The following is a 15,580-nucleotide window of genomic DNA, read 5'->3' as shown; positions in this document are numbered from 1 at the left end:
TTTAAGAGCCCTAGGATCCAACTTACTGCGATGCTGTTTATTAATATGAACAAAGACAACACACCCAAACACTCGAGGAGGAAGACTTTGCAAAGTTGGAACAGAAGGAAAAAAAGAAGTCATGGAGTGAATAAGACTTACATGATCAAGAACCCGAGTGGGTAGACGGTTGATCAAGAACGCTGCGGTAAGAATGGCATCTCCCCAATAGCATTTGGGTACATGTGTTTGAAACAGTAAGGCACGAGCAACTTCAAGAAGGTGATGATTTTTTCTTTCAGCAACCCCATTTTGTTGAGGGGTGTCTACACAAGTAAGTTCATGAATCATACCTTGATTTCGTATAAATTGGGAAAAACTGTGATTAACATATTCAGTACAATTATCTGTTCTTAGTCTCTTGATTTTTCTACCAAATTGGGTCTCAACCATTTTATAAAATTGAAAGAACAGATGTGGTACCTCAGACTTTTCATGCATTAAGTAAACCCAAGTTACACGAGTGCAATCATCAATAAAAGAAACAAACCATCTATTTCCAGAAGCATGAGGGACTTTAGAAGGACCCCAAACATCAGAATGAATAAGATCAAAAGGTTCAACACTCTTAGTACTACTAGAAGAAAAAGACACACGATGATGCTTAGCAAACTCACAAACATCACAATGAAAAGACTCAACAGGCTTAGATAAAAACAATGACGGAAATAAAGACTCGAGTAAACCAAATGGAGGATGTCCCAAGCGCTTATGATGAAGCCAAATCAAAGAATCAGCAGTTGATTGACCATGAGACATCAAGATGTGATCTGTTACTTTATTTGCGGGAGATTGTGACACCAGATAGTACAACCCACCTTGCTCTTTAGCACTACCAATCGTCTTCCCCGTGGCGAGATCCTGAAAAACACAATGGGTATGGAAGAAGGTTACAGTACAATTCAGATCTTTTGTAATTTTATGAATAGAAAGAAGATTCGTGGAGAGTTTAGGAACATGAAGAGCATCTTTAAGATGTAAGGACTGCTGTAAGTTTATGTCACCAGAACTCGCAACTGATGTATGTGAGCCATCAGCTATGGCTATAGTATGAGTTCCAATGGTAGGATGATAAGAAGCAAAGGAGTCAGCACAACAAGCCATATGATCAGTAGCACCAGAATCAACAACCCAGGAATGTTTAAAATCATTACATGAAGAAAGGAAAGAATGAGTTTTGGGGCTCATACCAGTCAAAGCCAAAGCACTAGTATCATATGGCTTACTCAGATAATCAAGGATGGTTCGGAGCCGTTCTAACTCATCTAGACGAAATGCAGGTTGGGTCTCATTAGGTGCAGGAGTTATTCCAAAGGAAGTAAAATGCGCTTGACCACGCATCCTTGCCATCTTTTCTAAGACAGTTTGCTTTCCATGGAGGCGAAAGCATAAATCCTTGATATGACCTGTTCTTTTCCAATAAGAACACCATCGATCATCTCTCTTAGGTTTAGAAGATGCACCATCATAAAACTTTGTAAAAGAACTCCTTTGAGAAGAGGCCATACTGCACAAAAAACAGTCAACGAAAAAGGCTCTAAGAAGCCAAAAAATTCGGAAAAAATACCAAACGATGTCCGATATGAGAAAACAACACAGATCCAAAAAGAGAACAAGGAGACGAGAAGAATGGTGGTGGTCCGGTCCAGAAACACCGCCGGACGCGCCTCCACGCGCCGTAGAAAGCAGCTGCGTGTGGGCTTCACTCTCGGACAAAGAGGCGGCGCGTGAGAGCGCGTGGCTAGGCTTCTCCGGCTGAAATTTTTCCGGTGTGGTTGTCCGGTGAGCGCGCACCTGTCTGTGGGTGGTTGCGGTTGAAAAGTCACCGGAAAGGGTTCTAAACGGTGAAGACAGAACTGGTTGAAGGCGGTCGGAGGTGTTTGGGTCGTTTGTGGCGGAGGAACGTTGCGTAGAATGATAGAACGAAAAAAAAGAAGGTCAACAGTGGTCCCCTTGGTCCCCAAAATTTTTTTTCCGGTGGCGGCTGATGGCGGCAAGAGGCAAAGAAATTAGGGTTTTGTAAAAAAAAGACAATAGGCGCGGAAGCAGAGCCCTCAGGATCGAGAGCTCTGATACCAACTTGAAAAAGGGTTATGAAATATTATTGATTTGTATTTGAATCTGTACATAGGGGTCTCTATTTATAGAGACTTCTTGACCTAATTTTGACCTAATGGGCTTGGCCCAATATACAAGTAACGGACTAAATAAATACAAATAAATGACTACATAATTACTATTTACAACATTTTCTATCTTGAAATTTCTCTCGCCTTTGCAGCTGGGCCAGCATTTTACAACTACACCTTTATGTTTATCTTCAGCGCTATTACCTTGTTTGCTTGTAGGCTAGCAGGAATTAGCTCTGGTTTGAGCAATTGGTAATCCTACATACCTCTCTGCATTTGATTTTGTACTGACTGATTGATATCTTTCTCTGGCTGCAGGTGTATAGTCTCACCGTATTTTGTTATGCTCTTTATATCTTCCATATCCTTACGTAGCTTTTATTTTCCAGGCAAGCAGTTAATGCCATTTACTAATTCTTTCTGACTTTCTTTAGTACATATGCATGAACATCGTATGATGTTGTGCTCTTGCTGCAGGATTAAGACTCCCTTTTAGGTGACGTGTATTATTCTGAGATGAAATATGCTGGATTCTTTGATGCTGACTGGCTTGAATTCCTTGACCACTTACAAATGTAAAGACATCTTTCTACCTGTGCAGTGTGTAAATATTTCGATTCTGATTGCTTTTATGTCCTGAGTGAAGGAATCTTTGTTTCGAACATATCCAACACCAGGACCAGTCGTTGTAGTTCCTTTATTCATACTGTTAGAAAATAATATAAACCATTAAAAAAATTTCATTTAATAGTTTAAGTTTCTAGATTGAATTGGTTCTTTACATGGTATCACAGTCTCATGTCCCGGGTTCGATCCTCATCGCCCCTCACTTTTTCTTATGGAATTTCTTAGCACAGGTAAGTGAGCTTGTGCATCATCTACCTTTCAAACTCACTGGGCTCTCATGTGAGGAGATGTGTAAAAGAATAATATAAACCATTAAAAAGACCATCACCTGATAGTTTAAACTTTTGAGTTGAATTGGTTCTTTACACGTACTAAATGTGACATGACTTAGAAAACTGGATCATTGTGGTCACTCCATGGAACAAAAATTAAAAGCAACAAATTGCAAATCCTATGGATATGGATATTTACAGATTGAGCCGAATAGCTACTCAGTTTACAAGAATTTTTTTGTACGACTACCAAATTAACCCCTACCCCAAAACAAGGTAAATGTGTGCTTAAATAGAACATCTTATACAGAACTTAGAAGCCACCGACCAAGGATAGCTCCGCTAGTCAAAGCCCAGCTATTGAAATCGAACAAGTTCTTCAATGGAGTGTTCTTGCTGAAATCCAATGTAACAGTCGGAGACTAAAATCAGTTTTATACCCTGCAAAACAATAAATATTTACTTAGCAAAATATACAAGCAAAAGGGTATTAATTACAAAGAAAGGAAGCCTCACAATCCAAAGTCAAGCATAAATTATAAGTTGTAATGAAAAAATCTATTAAAACAAATGTTTGTTTTCCAAGATTATCACATCATTTATCCATGCTTCAAACCTGCTACAAACCTAAATCTTGAAAATAAGATGACACAAATCTGACTTATAAAGGAAATAAATAATTACATATATTTACAACAGAGGATAAAGGACGGTTGCTTGAGGCATAGCAAGCTCACTGTAAAAAAGAGCTATTTATATGAGATGAACCCATACCCCCAACTAGTTTGGAATGAAGGTAATGTTGATGTTACACACAGTCCATCTAATTTACACCGAGTGCATTAAGTTCAAGGGCTGAAGGGGAACCACAGTTTGGATGTAGAGAAATCATATCTACCTGAAGACTAGCTGGAGTTAGAGGCAACTTCATGGAGGTAACCAAGTGATCAGAAAAAGAAACTCTTTTCAAAGCATAAAGCTCAGACGTAGAGGTATTGCCAAGAACCAACCACCATTGCTCCTCTTTTATCTGTAATCAAGAAAATTGTAAATTATATTTAACAGGCACACAGACTACAATCATAGCAGAACATTTTTTTTTTTTTTAAAAGACCTTTGGAAATCGAGGTACAAATGCTCTGGAAGAGTGTCGTCTAGAATTGGTCTTCTCTAATCTGATGTATAATGTCTGGGACTTCTCACCATCATTGTCCCTCATCTGAAGCTTTAATTTCATCTTAACATGAGGGAAGTGCTGTAGATCCTGGTTGAAAAAAAGAGAAACAAACATATAAACTGAAAGAGGTGACATGCCTGCCAGATAAAATAAAGCACTATTATGAAAAAGAACATCTGTATTCAGGAATTGCTTATAACAACCTACAAAGGGACTTTGAAATGTGGACACAACCTAAACACCCAAAGGCTCATACAAAAATAACAAATTATCCTAATCTATTATGCATCATTAACACCCTATAAGATATTTTGTAGATATTCTAACACATCTCAATCATGCACAACTCCCCATGGTTTTCAGTATTATCCATCAGCAAAAAAACAAGTTTCCTCCATTTTCTTCAACGTACCCCAGTTCCCTTCCCACAAGGAAAAATGTTTTACATTACTATCAAAATCAAACATTAGCATACAATAAAAATGTAGGACAAGCAAAAAAATATTAGGACTGTTTACCTGATACAATCTTGAAGCCGGGAAATTTGTTGTTACAGTCTGCAATGCTGCCTTGGGAATATCTAGTAATTCCTGTACACTAGAAATTCCACTTCTGCTGAGTGTACTTATTAGATCAACATTCATGCATGGCAGCATCCATAAGGAAGAGTCCTTGTCAAACCACAAACCCTAAAACCAGACCACAAGATTTAAGTGGATTGAATTGTAAATGATATTTTGGATAAAGAAAAGAAAAAGAGAGAGAGAGACCAGGAGCCATGTTAAATGCTGTACTGCTGTTCTAAGGAGTAATATACGCAAGATTTTATTGAAAGCACAATCTATCCTTTCACTGAATGATCTGATATGACGATCAAAGTTATATTTTGAAAAATATGTAGCAGTACTATCAAAGTAAAGAAAGTACTTTTTGGATATAAAATTAAGAGTGCACATATGGTAATTTATTTTCCTTTGATGACAAGTTACAATGTAAATCATGGGAAAAGGTATGTTGCATCGATTACTAATATTATTCCCCTCCAAATCAGGAATAAGTAGTAGAAAATTAAACAGAAAATAATATTATTAAACTATCACACGAGAATATTTCCATTGCCTTTAAAATTTTAAAAATCAAGTATTCATTTTTCTCTTCCATTAGCTAAGCAAAGCATGAAGGAAATAATCTGTAACAATAAAATTCTACAATATGTGGATCATATTATTCAAATTACAATTTAAATCATTGAAAAGGGCATGCTTCATTCAAAAGTAAGTACTCATTAGTCAACTAAGCAAAGTGACATGGAAACAATCTGTAGCTCTAAAATTGTAAGATTTCGAGGTCATGGACCTCATGTTTTTGGGGTTAGTAAAATGATTCGTGTACCCAAAAATTCTGCATGTAATCTAGTACAACAGTTCCAAGTGGGGCAGTTAAGCAGCATTTTTGCTCAATATGTCTAATTAAAGAATGAAACATTATGTTTAGTGTATGTTTGGACTTCGGACTAGTTTATTTTGCTTTTAGAAAAGGTGACAATCAAAATGTTCAAGAGAAAGCTTTTGGCTGGAAAGCTTTTTTTGAGCGCAAAATAAACACGACCAACTTGCAATTAGCTAGTTGTATGCAAAATTATCCAACTGCTGATAAAGAAGAAAGGTCAGCTGCAGAACAAAACAGAATAAATACCTGCATGACCATTTGCAGAAGATGCATGCAAGTAATTGAGCTTGAAAGCCAACCACTGTTTGCACATATATCAATCATGGCCTGAATTATGCGTATACTCTGATCTAATACTGATTTCAAGTCTGTGACATAGTCACTAATTGGTAACTCCAATTGAGAAAAATGAGCCTGTCTCCAAAAAACTTGTCTGATCACAAATATAAACAAAAGAAATAAAGAAAATCAAAAGAGAAAATTTACCATGCTAAATTCATGGTTAAAGACATGACTGACCTGAAATAGAAGATTTGCTTTGACATGAGGGTCATCCAGACGGTTCTTATCCACTGGATATTTAACTTTCTCAGACAGTGCTTCATTGTATTTTTCCTGTGACAAAAGGATGATATACATGAAAAAGAAGAAGAGGTACTTTTTATGGCTTAATTCACTGAGACTGTTGAAATTATAGGACTTAAGTAGAGAAGGAGAAAAAGAGAGAACAAACTCTGAATAATTGAATATAATATTGATGCGTGTAATAATGTGTTATCAAAGACAGAGAGAGGGCTATTTTAACAAAAGAATGTAAGTAAAATAGAGCATCGGATTTCAGGGAAATCAATAGTAAAATAGTGAACAGATGGGTCACAGAGGATGGTGTGGCTCTCGTACCATGTTGAAATTATCGGGATTTAAGTAGAGAAGGAGGAAAAGAGAGCACAAACTCAAAAAATTGAATATAATATTGATATATGATGAGTAATAGTGTGTCATTAAAGACAAGGCACTAAGCTCAATTCATACCAACATAATCTATTCATACTGACATAAGACTCCTTTCCCTAACTAAATAAGGAAACAAATTATGAAATATATTAATGTATGGAAACAAATCTTAAGAGATAAAATAGGATTTCTTAAATTACTTTTGAGATACAATCAAGATATCATAAGATATTTTTTATATATTCTAATAGAGACAGACTACCATCCAATTGTAGCTTGTGGCTGCAATAGGTAATGCATCACATTGTGTTTTTGCTCCGTGGCCGCTATCGTGGAGAATCATGATTTCTCTTCCTTCTTTTTTTTTGGATATTCTCATGATTTCTCTTCCTCTTTTTTGCATTAGAAATATTATAGGATTCGAAACCCTTCTTCCTCATTCCTTCAATGCAAAAATCACTTAAACACTGACCTCCGTTTCAAACTCCAGCTGAACCAAACCCTGAGCCACTGCTCCTCAGTGTTGTTTCCGGCCAAGCCTGGCATTTTCCGGCACGCCCACTGCTCGCTAGTGTACTCAGCTAATGTGCCCACCCATTCATGTCAAGGTCTCTGTTCACGCAGGTATTTTGTTGTAAATATTAGAGTTATTTCTAGTTAATATTGTAATTATCTGTTCCCCTTTTCTTTTGAGGATTTCTTTCCATTTTAGTATTTGCGTTTATTCCTTTAAGCCCATTAGGGTTATAATTGAAAGAAATATTTTTGTATTATAAAACTGTATGTTATCTGTAGTCTGTACAAGAGTTCTCTATTTAAAGAGAATAAAAAACCTAATGGGCTAAGCCCAAATACTAACTATTACAAAATTACAAAATAATAAAATAATTCTAATATTTACAATACTCCCCCTCAAGCTGAGGAATGAATATTTATCATTCTCAGCTTGCTAGTAACCTCTTGAAACCTATCATTAGGAAGACCCTTAGTCAAGACATCAGTCAATTGACAACTAGACGGAATATATGGAGTAGTGATTAGTCCGCTATCTAGTTTCTCCTAGATGAAGTGGCGATCAATCTCAATATGTTTGGGGCGGTCATGTTGGACTGGATTGTGGGCTATACAGATAGTTGACTTGTTATTATAGAATAACATGGGAAGTCATTGGCAGGCCAAACGGAAAAAAAGTGTTGTAAATAATAGTATTTGTTTATTTATTTTCATTCTAGAATCTTCTTCGGGCTTAGCCCATTAGGTTATTTAGTCTCTTTAAATAGAGAGCAATTGTACAGTTGTAATACACAATTTTATCAATAAGACCATCTCTTTTTTCAACTTGGTATCAGAGCTCTCGATTCTGAGGGTTTTGCTTCCGCAAATCACCGCCTTTAAAAATCAAACCCTATTTGCCTCTCGCCGCCACAAAGCCGCCGCCGGAAAAAAATTTCCGGGGACCTTTTGGACCGCGAGGACCCCTGTTTCACTTCGTTTTCTTAGATCTATCATTCTACGGAGGTTTCTTTTTCATCAGACGACCGGAACAACTCAAAAAAAAAAAAAAACACTGTTCACGGAGGTACTGTTCATCGCGCACTGTTCGCGGGGTACTGTTCACCGCGCACTGTTCATTGGTACTGTTCACGCCAAAAAAAAAAAAAAACTTTCCTACTTGGTTTTGTATCCTCTTTCCGGATCTGTGTTTTTCTCTTCGGTCAGACATCATTTGGATTTGTGTTTGTGTGATTTTCACCTCAATATTATGGCGGGTTCAAATGGTGTATCTTCAGAATTTATTTCTATTCGCCGAGATGAGTTGGAGCAGATTCGTACTAATTCTCTGAGTAAGCCATATAATACCAGTGCTTCGGCTATGACTGGTATGAGCTCCGCTACTCATTCTTTTCTTTCTTCTTGTACTGATTTTAAACATTCTTAGGTTATTGATTCTGGTGCTACTGATCATATGGCTTGTTGTGCTGACTCCTTTCTTTCTTATAACCCTACTATTGGCACCCATACAATAGCTGTAGCTGATGGCTCACACACATCAGTTGCGGGTTCCGGTAACATATATTTACAGCCTTCCTTACATCTCCAAGATGTTCTTTATGTTCCCAAACTCTCCACTAATCTTCTTTCTATCCATAAAATTACCAAAGATTTGAATTGCATTGTAACTTTCTTCCCTACTCACTGCGTTTTTCAGGATCTCGCCACGGGGAAGACGATTGGGGGTGCTAAAGAGCAAGGTGGGCTGTACTATCTGGTGCCAGAATCATCTGCAAAGTATGTTAAAGATCACACCTTGATGACTGAGTCTCAGTCTACTGCTGAGTCTTTGATTTGGCTCCATCATAAACGCTTGGGGCATCCTCTATTTCGTTTGCTTAAGTCTTTATTTCCATCATTATTTTTGTCCAAGTCTGTTGAGTGTTTTCATTGTGATGTTTGTGAGTTTGCTAAACACCATCGTGTCTCTTTTCCTTCTAGAACCATTAAAAGTGTTGAGCCTTTTGATCTTGTTCATTCTGATGTTTGGGGTCCTTCTAAAATTCCTCATGCTTCTGGTAATAAATGGTTTGTTTCTTTCATTGATGATTGCAGTCGTGTAACCTGGGTTTATTTAATGCATGAAAAATCTGAGGTACTACAGATATTCTTTCGATTTTATAAAATGATTGAGACCTAATTTGGAAAAAGAATTAAAAGACTAAGGTCTGACAATGGTATCGTATATGTCAATCAGTGTCTTTCCAAATTCATCCAAGATCAGGGCATGATTCATGAACTTACTTGTGTGGACACCCCTCAACAAAATGGAGTTGCTGAGAGAAACAATCGTTATCTTCTTGAAGTTGCTCGTGCCTTACTTTTTCAGAATCATGTACCCAAATGCTACTGGGGAGATGCCATTCTTATTGCAGCTTTCTTAATCAACCGCTTGCCCTCTCGGGTCCTTGACAATGTAAGTCCTATTCACTCAATGACTTCATTCTTTCCCTCTGTTCCCTCTATGCAGAGTCTTCAACCACGAGTGTTTGGGTGTGTTGTCTTTGTCCACGTTCATAAACATCTTCGCAGTAAGTTGGATCCTAGGGCTCTCAAATGTATCTTCCTTGGTTATGCCTCTCATAAGAAAGGCTACAAGTGTTATCATCCTGCTAGTCGGAAATTCTTTGTCTCAATGGATGTCACATTTCATGAATCTGAGTCCTTTTTCCCAAGTCCTCATCTTTAGGGGGAAAGCAGTTCTTCAGTAGATTCATCACCTTCTATCTTTGAGTTTGGACCTTCCATGCCTTCTCCTACACCTCTTCCTCCTGTTTATGATTCTTTTGTGTCTGACCCATCTGATACATCGAAAATACGGAGGATTGTGACACCTGAGTTGGTATATCAAAGGAGAAAGCAGCCCACACTACTTCACCAGCAACCTCAATCGTCTGAACCACTGGTAAGTCCTGAATCTCTTGTTTCTGATTCTAATATTATTACTTCTCCTGTTTCTGAACCTAATATTGTTGCATCTAATGACTTGCCCGTTGCTTCTGATAGCTTACCCAGTACCTCTGATGACTTACCTATTGCCTTAAGAAAAAGGAAAAGATCTTGTACCCAACACCATATCTCTCATTTTGTCTCTTCTACTAACCTTTCTGTGCAGCACAAAAACTTTATTTCAGCACTAGATTCTATCTCAATCCCAAAATCAGTACATGAAGCATTAAAAGATGAGAATTGGGCTCGAGCCATGCAAGATGAGATGAATGCCTTGGAGAAAAATAAAACATGGGAGGTTGTTGATAGACTTGATAGAAAGAAAGCAGTAGGGTGCAGATGGGTTTATGCCTTGAAATATAATTCTGATGGTACTCTTGAGAGATATAAGGCTCGGTTAGTTGCCAAGGGTTACACTCAGACCTATGGCATTGATTATGAAGAAACTTTTGCCCCAGTTGCAAAGATGAATATTGTGAGAGCTTTGTTGTCCCTTGTTGCCCATTACAACTGGGATATGAATCAATTTGATGTGAAGAATGCTTTCCTTAATGGTGAGTTAGAAGAAGAAGTCTACATGAAAATCCCACCTGGCTTTGGCTCTATGGATGGAGGAAATAAAGTTTGCAGGTTAAAAAAGGCTTTGTATGGTTTGAAACAGTCTCCTCGTGCCTGGTTTAGGAGATTTACTAAGGTTATGCTGACCTTAGGATATAAAACAGAGTCAAGGAGATCACACACTATTCTTCAAGCACTCCCAAAATGGGAAGCTAACTGTACTCCTTGTATATGTTGATGCTATTATTATAACAGGTGATGATATTGCTGAGAAACATTTTCTACAAACATGGCTAGCCTCTGAATTTGAAATTAAAGATCTTGGGAGATTGAAATATTTCCTAGGGATAGAGGTAGCTCATTCAAAGGAAGGAATTTTTATCAGCCAGAGGAAATATGTCCTTGATCTTCTTAAAGAAGCAGGAAAACTTGGGTGTAAAACCCTCTAGTACTCCTATTGAGCAGAATCACAAGATGGGTTATGAAGAGTTGAGTCCTCCAGTTGATAAAGGACAATATCAGCGGTTAGTTGGGAGACTGATATATTTGGCTCATACTAGACCAGATCTTGCTTATGCTGTCAGTATTGTAAGTCAGTTCATGCATAATCCAAAAGAAAAACACATGCAGGCAGTGGAGAGAATTCTTCAATATCTTAAAGGCACTCCTGGTAAAGGACTGTTGTTCCGACGTAATGGCAATCTCTCGTTAGAAGTTTATACTGATGTTGATTAAGCTGGATCTGTAACTGATCGTCGATCTACAACTGGTTATTGTATGTTTCTTTGTGGTAACCTAGTGACATGGAGGAGTAAGAAGCAGGACGTGGTTGCCAGATCGAGTGCTGAGGCTGAATTTCGAGCTATGGCTCAAGGCGTTTGTGAACTATTGTGGTTGAGAATTATACTTCGTGATCTTAAAATAAGATGTGAAGGACCTATGAAGTTATTTTGTGATAATAAGTCCGCCATTTGTATAGCTTATAATCCAGTTCAACATGATCGGACTAAGCACATTGAGGTCGACCGCCATTTTATCAAAGAGAAGCTTGATAGCGGGTTGATCACCACTCCATACATCCCTTCTGGACGTCAATTAACTGATATTCTAACAAAGGGACTTCCCTCAGAAAGATTTCAAGAGCTTACTAGCAAGCTGGGAATGATAAATATCTATTCCTCAGCTTGAGGGAGAGTGTTGTAAATAATAGTATTTGTTTATTTATTTTCATTCTAGAATCTTCTTTGGGCTTAGCCCATTAGGTTATTTAGTCTCTTTAAATAGAGAGCAATTGTACAGATGTAATACACAATTTTATCAATAAGACCATATCTTTTTTCAACTAAAGGCAATAGGGTGCAGATGGGTGTATACTCTGAAATATAATTCTGATGGGATACTTGAGAGGTATAAGACTTGATTAGTAGCCAAGGCGTACAAACAGACCTATGACATTGTTTACGAAAAAACATTTGCTCCAGTGGCCAAAATGAACATGGTAAGAGTTCTATTGTCCCTTGCTGCTCACTTTAATTGGGATTTGAAACAATTTGATGTGAAAAATGTCTTCCTCAATGGCTAATTAGAAGAGGAGGTTTACATGGAGAACCCACAAGGATTTGACTCTAGAAATGGAGATAATAAGGTTTGCATATTAAAAAAGGCGTTGTATGGCTTGAAGCAATCCCCACGTGCTTGGTTTGGAAAATTTACCAAGGTTATGGTTTCATTGGGATACAAGCAAAGTCAAGGAGATCACACATTTTTCTTTAAACATTATCAGGAAGGTAAGCTCACCATTTTTCTAGTTTATGTTGATGACATTATTATAATAGGGGGATGATATAGGCAAGAAATGTGCTCTGCAAGAAAGACCGACAGCTGAATTTGAATTTAAAGATCTTGGAAAACTAAAATAGTTTCTTCGAATTTGAAGTAGGGAATTTTTATTTGTCAACAAAAGTATGTTCTTGATCACCTTAAGGAAATAAGGAAAACCTAAGTGTAAACTTTCCAGTACTCCGATTGGGTATAATCACAAACTAGGAAATGAAAATGAAAGCCCTCCAATTGATAAAGGACTGTATCAACAAATGGTGGGAAGATTGATATATCTGGCTCATACTAGACCTGATTTAGGTTATGCAATTAGTATTGTTAGCCAATTCATGCATGACCCGAGGGAAAAACACTTGCAAACAATGGACAGGATTCTCCAATATCTAAAAGGCATATCAAACAAAGGACTATTATTCCAGAGAGGAGAAAACCTATCCTTAGAAGTTTATACAGGCGCCGATTAATCTGAATCTGTGAATGACCGACAGTCTACCTCGGGCTATTGTAAGTTTCTGTGGAAATCAAGTAACATGAAGAAGTAAAAAGCAAAATGTGGTTGCTAGATCAAGTGTAGAGGCAGAATTTCGAGCCATGGCTCAAGGTATCTGTGAATTATTATGGTTGAAAATCATTCTTGATAATCTCAAGGTAAGATGTGAAGGATCTATGAAGTTACTCTATGATAATAAGTCAGCTATCCGTATAGCCCACAATTCAGTCTAACACGATCGAACCAAACATATTGAGATTGACCGTCACTTCATCAAAGAAAAAATAGATAGTGGACTGATTACTACTCTCCATATATTTCTTCTGGTAATCAACTGGTTGATGTCTTGACTAAGGGACTTTCTACTCATAGATTTCAACTTTCAAGAACTTACTAACAAGTTGGGAATAACAAATATCCATTCCTCAACTTGAAGGATAGTGTTGTAAATATTAGAGTTATCTGTAGTTAATATTGTATTTGTTTCCTTTTTCTTCTTAGAATTTCTTTCCTTTTTAGTATTTGGGTTTATTCCTTTAAACCCATTAGGCTTATATATATTGTATCCCTTTGTTTGTATTCTACACAATATAGCAATTATATTCACTCTTTCTTTCAGGTTCTTTTAATCTGATCTGTTCTGACCTCTGATTCACACCCTTAATCCCCTCTGGCCCAGGTCTCTGTTCATTTTTTTGCTGTGTTGTGTACTTCACAGTTCACTGTTCAAATTACACTAATTTTGATCTAACGAGTTCGGTATTTTTTTCTATTAAATTCATCATTTTATTTTTTGAATTCATTTTTATGTTCTCGTTGCTCTTTGCAGCAATGGCATCATCCTATTGTTATTGACTTATCAGTTATGCCTTAGATTGAAGCTGAATGTGTAAAGACTACGACTTTTGATTCTTAATTATGAGTATATCTTTAATTTTGCATAATATTTTATTTTTAAACATTCGCATTGTATCTATAATTGTCAGTACAGTAGTCATCCCACTACATAAGGGTGTGCAAAAAAATCATATGAACCAAACCGAACCGTGAATCGAACCGCACAAAAAGAACCACATTTTTTTGAACCAGTATATAACCAAACCATTTTCTCTGAACTGGTTCAGGAATCGAATTGTTTTTCAAAACTACAACTGAACCACTTTACTGGCTCAGTTTGGTTTAGGATAAAAAACCAAACCAAACCATACCCACCCCTAGAATTATGAAAAAACTATATGAATAGAACCAAACCGCACATTCTTTTGAACCAATTCAAAAACTGAATCGTTTCTTAAAACGGGTTTGGTTTGGTTGACCCAAATCACTTTATCAGTTTGGTTCCGTTTGGCATAAAAAATGAAACCGTGCCCACCCTTACCACTATAGCATTTTTGCCATTTACTGCTCCATTCCATGCCACTATCCAAGATTGATAACTATGCTAGCAATTACATAACAATTTGATCTTGATCCTCTAAAGAGCAAGGCATATTTATGAGCAACATGGGAAATTTTGGTGCATGGTATGTATTACGAACTAATTATCCTATAAGCTTAACCAGTTTGGTCATCTTTAACACTTCCCCTCACACAAGAGTCCTCCTTTCTTATACTAAAATTTAAATTTTATTTAGGATGGGGATAACAAGGATTGAGCTCTAAACCACTTGGTCATATAGGCTTTAATACCATGGCATGAAGCAATTACCCCAAAAGTTTAAGTTATTGAGTGAAAGCACATAAATGTTTTTATCTAACAATAATGGAATGAGATGCAAAACGTCACTTAAAATGAATACAAGATGGTATAGGTAAGCTTCTCTGGTATGCTTCAATAGGCTATACAGATTTATTATCCCAAAAGTTTAAGTTGTTCAGTGAAAGCACATAAATGTTTTTATCTCTAGCAATATTGGCATGGGGATGCAAAACGTCACTTAAAATTAATACAATATGCCACAGGTAAGCTTCTCTAGTATGCTTTAGTTGGCTATACAGATTTATTAAAATAATTATTTAAAACTTTTTTTTTTCCAGAATTCCTTTCATGTGTTTAAACCAAAAGTTATTTTTTAAGAGATTTCTAAACTAGGAATTGAAAAAATGAGTTTCATTAAGCCTTTTTTAATCAAAAGTCGAAACAAGGCATTTCACGAAGCTGAGAATATCTTGTTCCCTCCGCTAGGACCTCCCTCGCCACAATTTCAGAAATTCCCTCTGCAACAGCCACGGCCACTACTTAGTCCTTGGGCTTACTGCTATATTCTTCATTGGCTCTTGTTCATTTCTATTATGCGAACCAATTTGCCATTTTATACCATAGTTATATAGACAGTAGAAGTACCGTAATAAGGTATGCACAAACTAGATCAACGGATAAGTGGGACAAGCACAAATCTGGTAACTATGATGCAGGGTTGACTTCAGAGATTAAGGGCCTGTTTGAAGCACCTGATAAGGAAGATAGGATAGGATAACTTATCATATCCTACTTTTATCTCTTGTTTGGTGGGTCAATAGGATATGATTAGCTTATCCTATTGCC

The 15,580-nt window shown here is 37.0% G+C and overlaps 1 protein-coding gene across 3 annotated transcripts in view; it reads right to left on the bottom strand.

The window, feature by feature from the left end:
* Positions 1-3,135: 3,135 nt before the first annotated feature.
* LOC133302602 (DExH-box ATP-dependent RNA helicase DExH14) overlaps positions 3,136-15,580 on the bottom strand; it is a 57,529-nt gene continuing 45,084 nt past the window's right edge. For 2 of the 3 annotated variants that reach the window (XM_061502410.1, XM_061502411.1), the window contains exons 44-49: positions 6,213-6,308; positions 5,940-6,107; positions 4,763-4,933; positions 4,182-4,331; positions 3,966-4,097; positions 3,136-3,508 (exon numbers count right to left, since the gene is read on the bottom strand). In XM_061502410.1, the coding sequence (XP_061358394.1) occupies positions 3,425-3,508; positions 3,966-4,097; positions 4,182-4,331; positions 4,763-4,933; positions 5,940-6,107; positions 6,213-6,308 (801 nt within the window). In that variant the 3' untranslated portion in view covers positions 3,136-3,424. Of the gene's footprint in view, positions 3,509-3,965; positions 4,098-4,181; positions 4,332-4,762; positions 4,934-5,939; positions 6,108-6,212; positions 6,309-15,580 lie in introns of those variants that run through there. The other variant, XR_009750365.1, reaches the window with a different exon arrangement.

Source organism: Gastrolobium bilobum, unplaced genomic scaffold (assembly GCF_033153095.1).
Source record: "Gastrolobium bilobum isolate Gb01-03AN ecotype WA unplaced genomic scaffold, APGP_CSIRO_Gbil_v1 utg12088, whole genome shotgun sequence".
In the NCBI taxonomy this organism is placed as follows: domain Eukaryota; kingdom Viridiplantae; phylum Streptophyta; class Magnoliopsida; order Fabales; family Fabaceae; genus Gastrolobium; species Gastrolobium bilobum.
The sequence above is the reverse complement of the archived record's forward strand: the minus strand, read 5'-3'. Positions and strand labels throughout refer to the sequence as shown.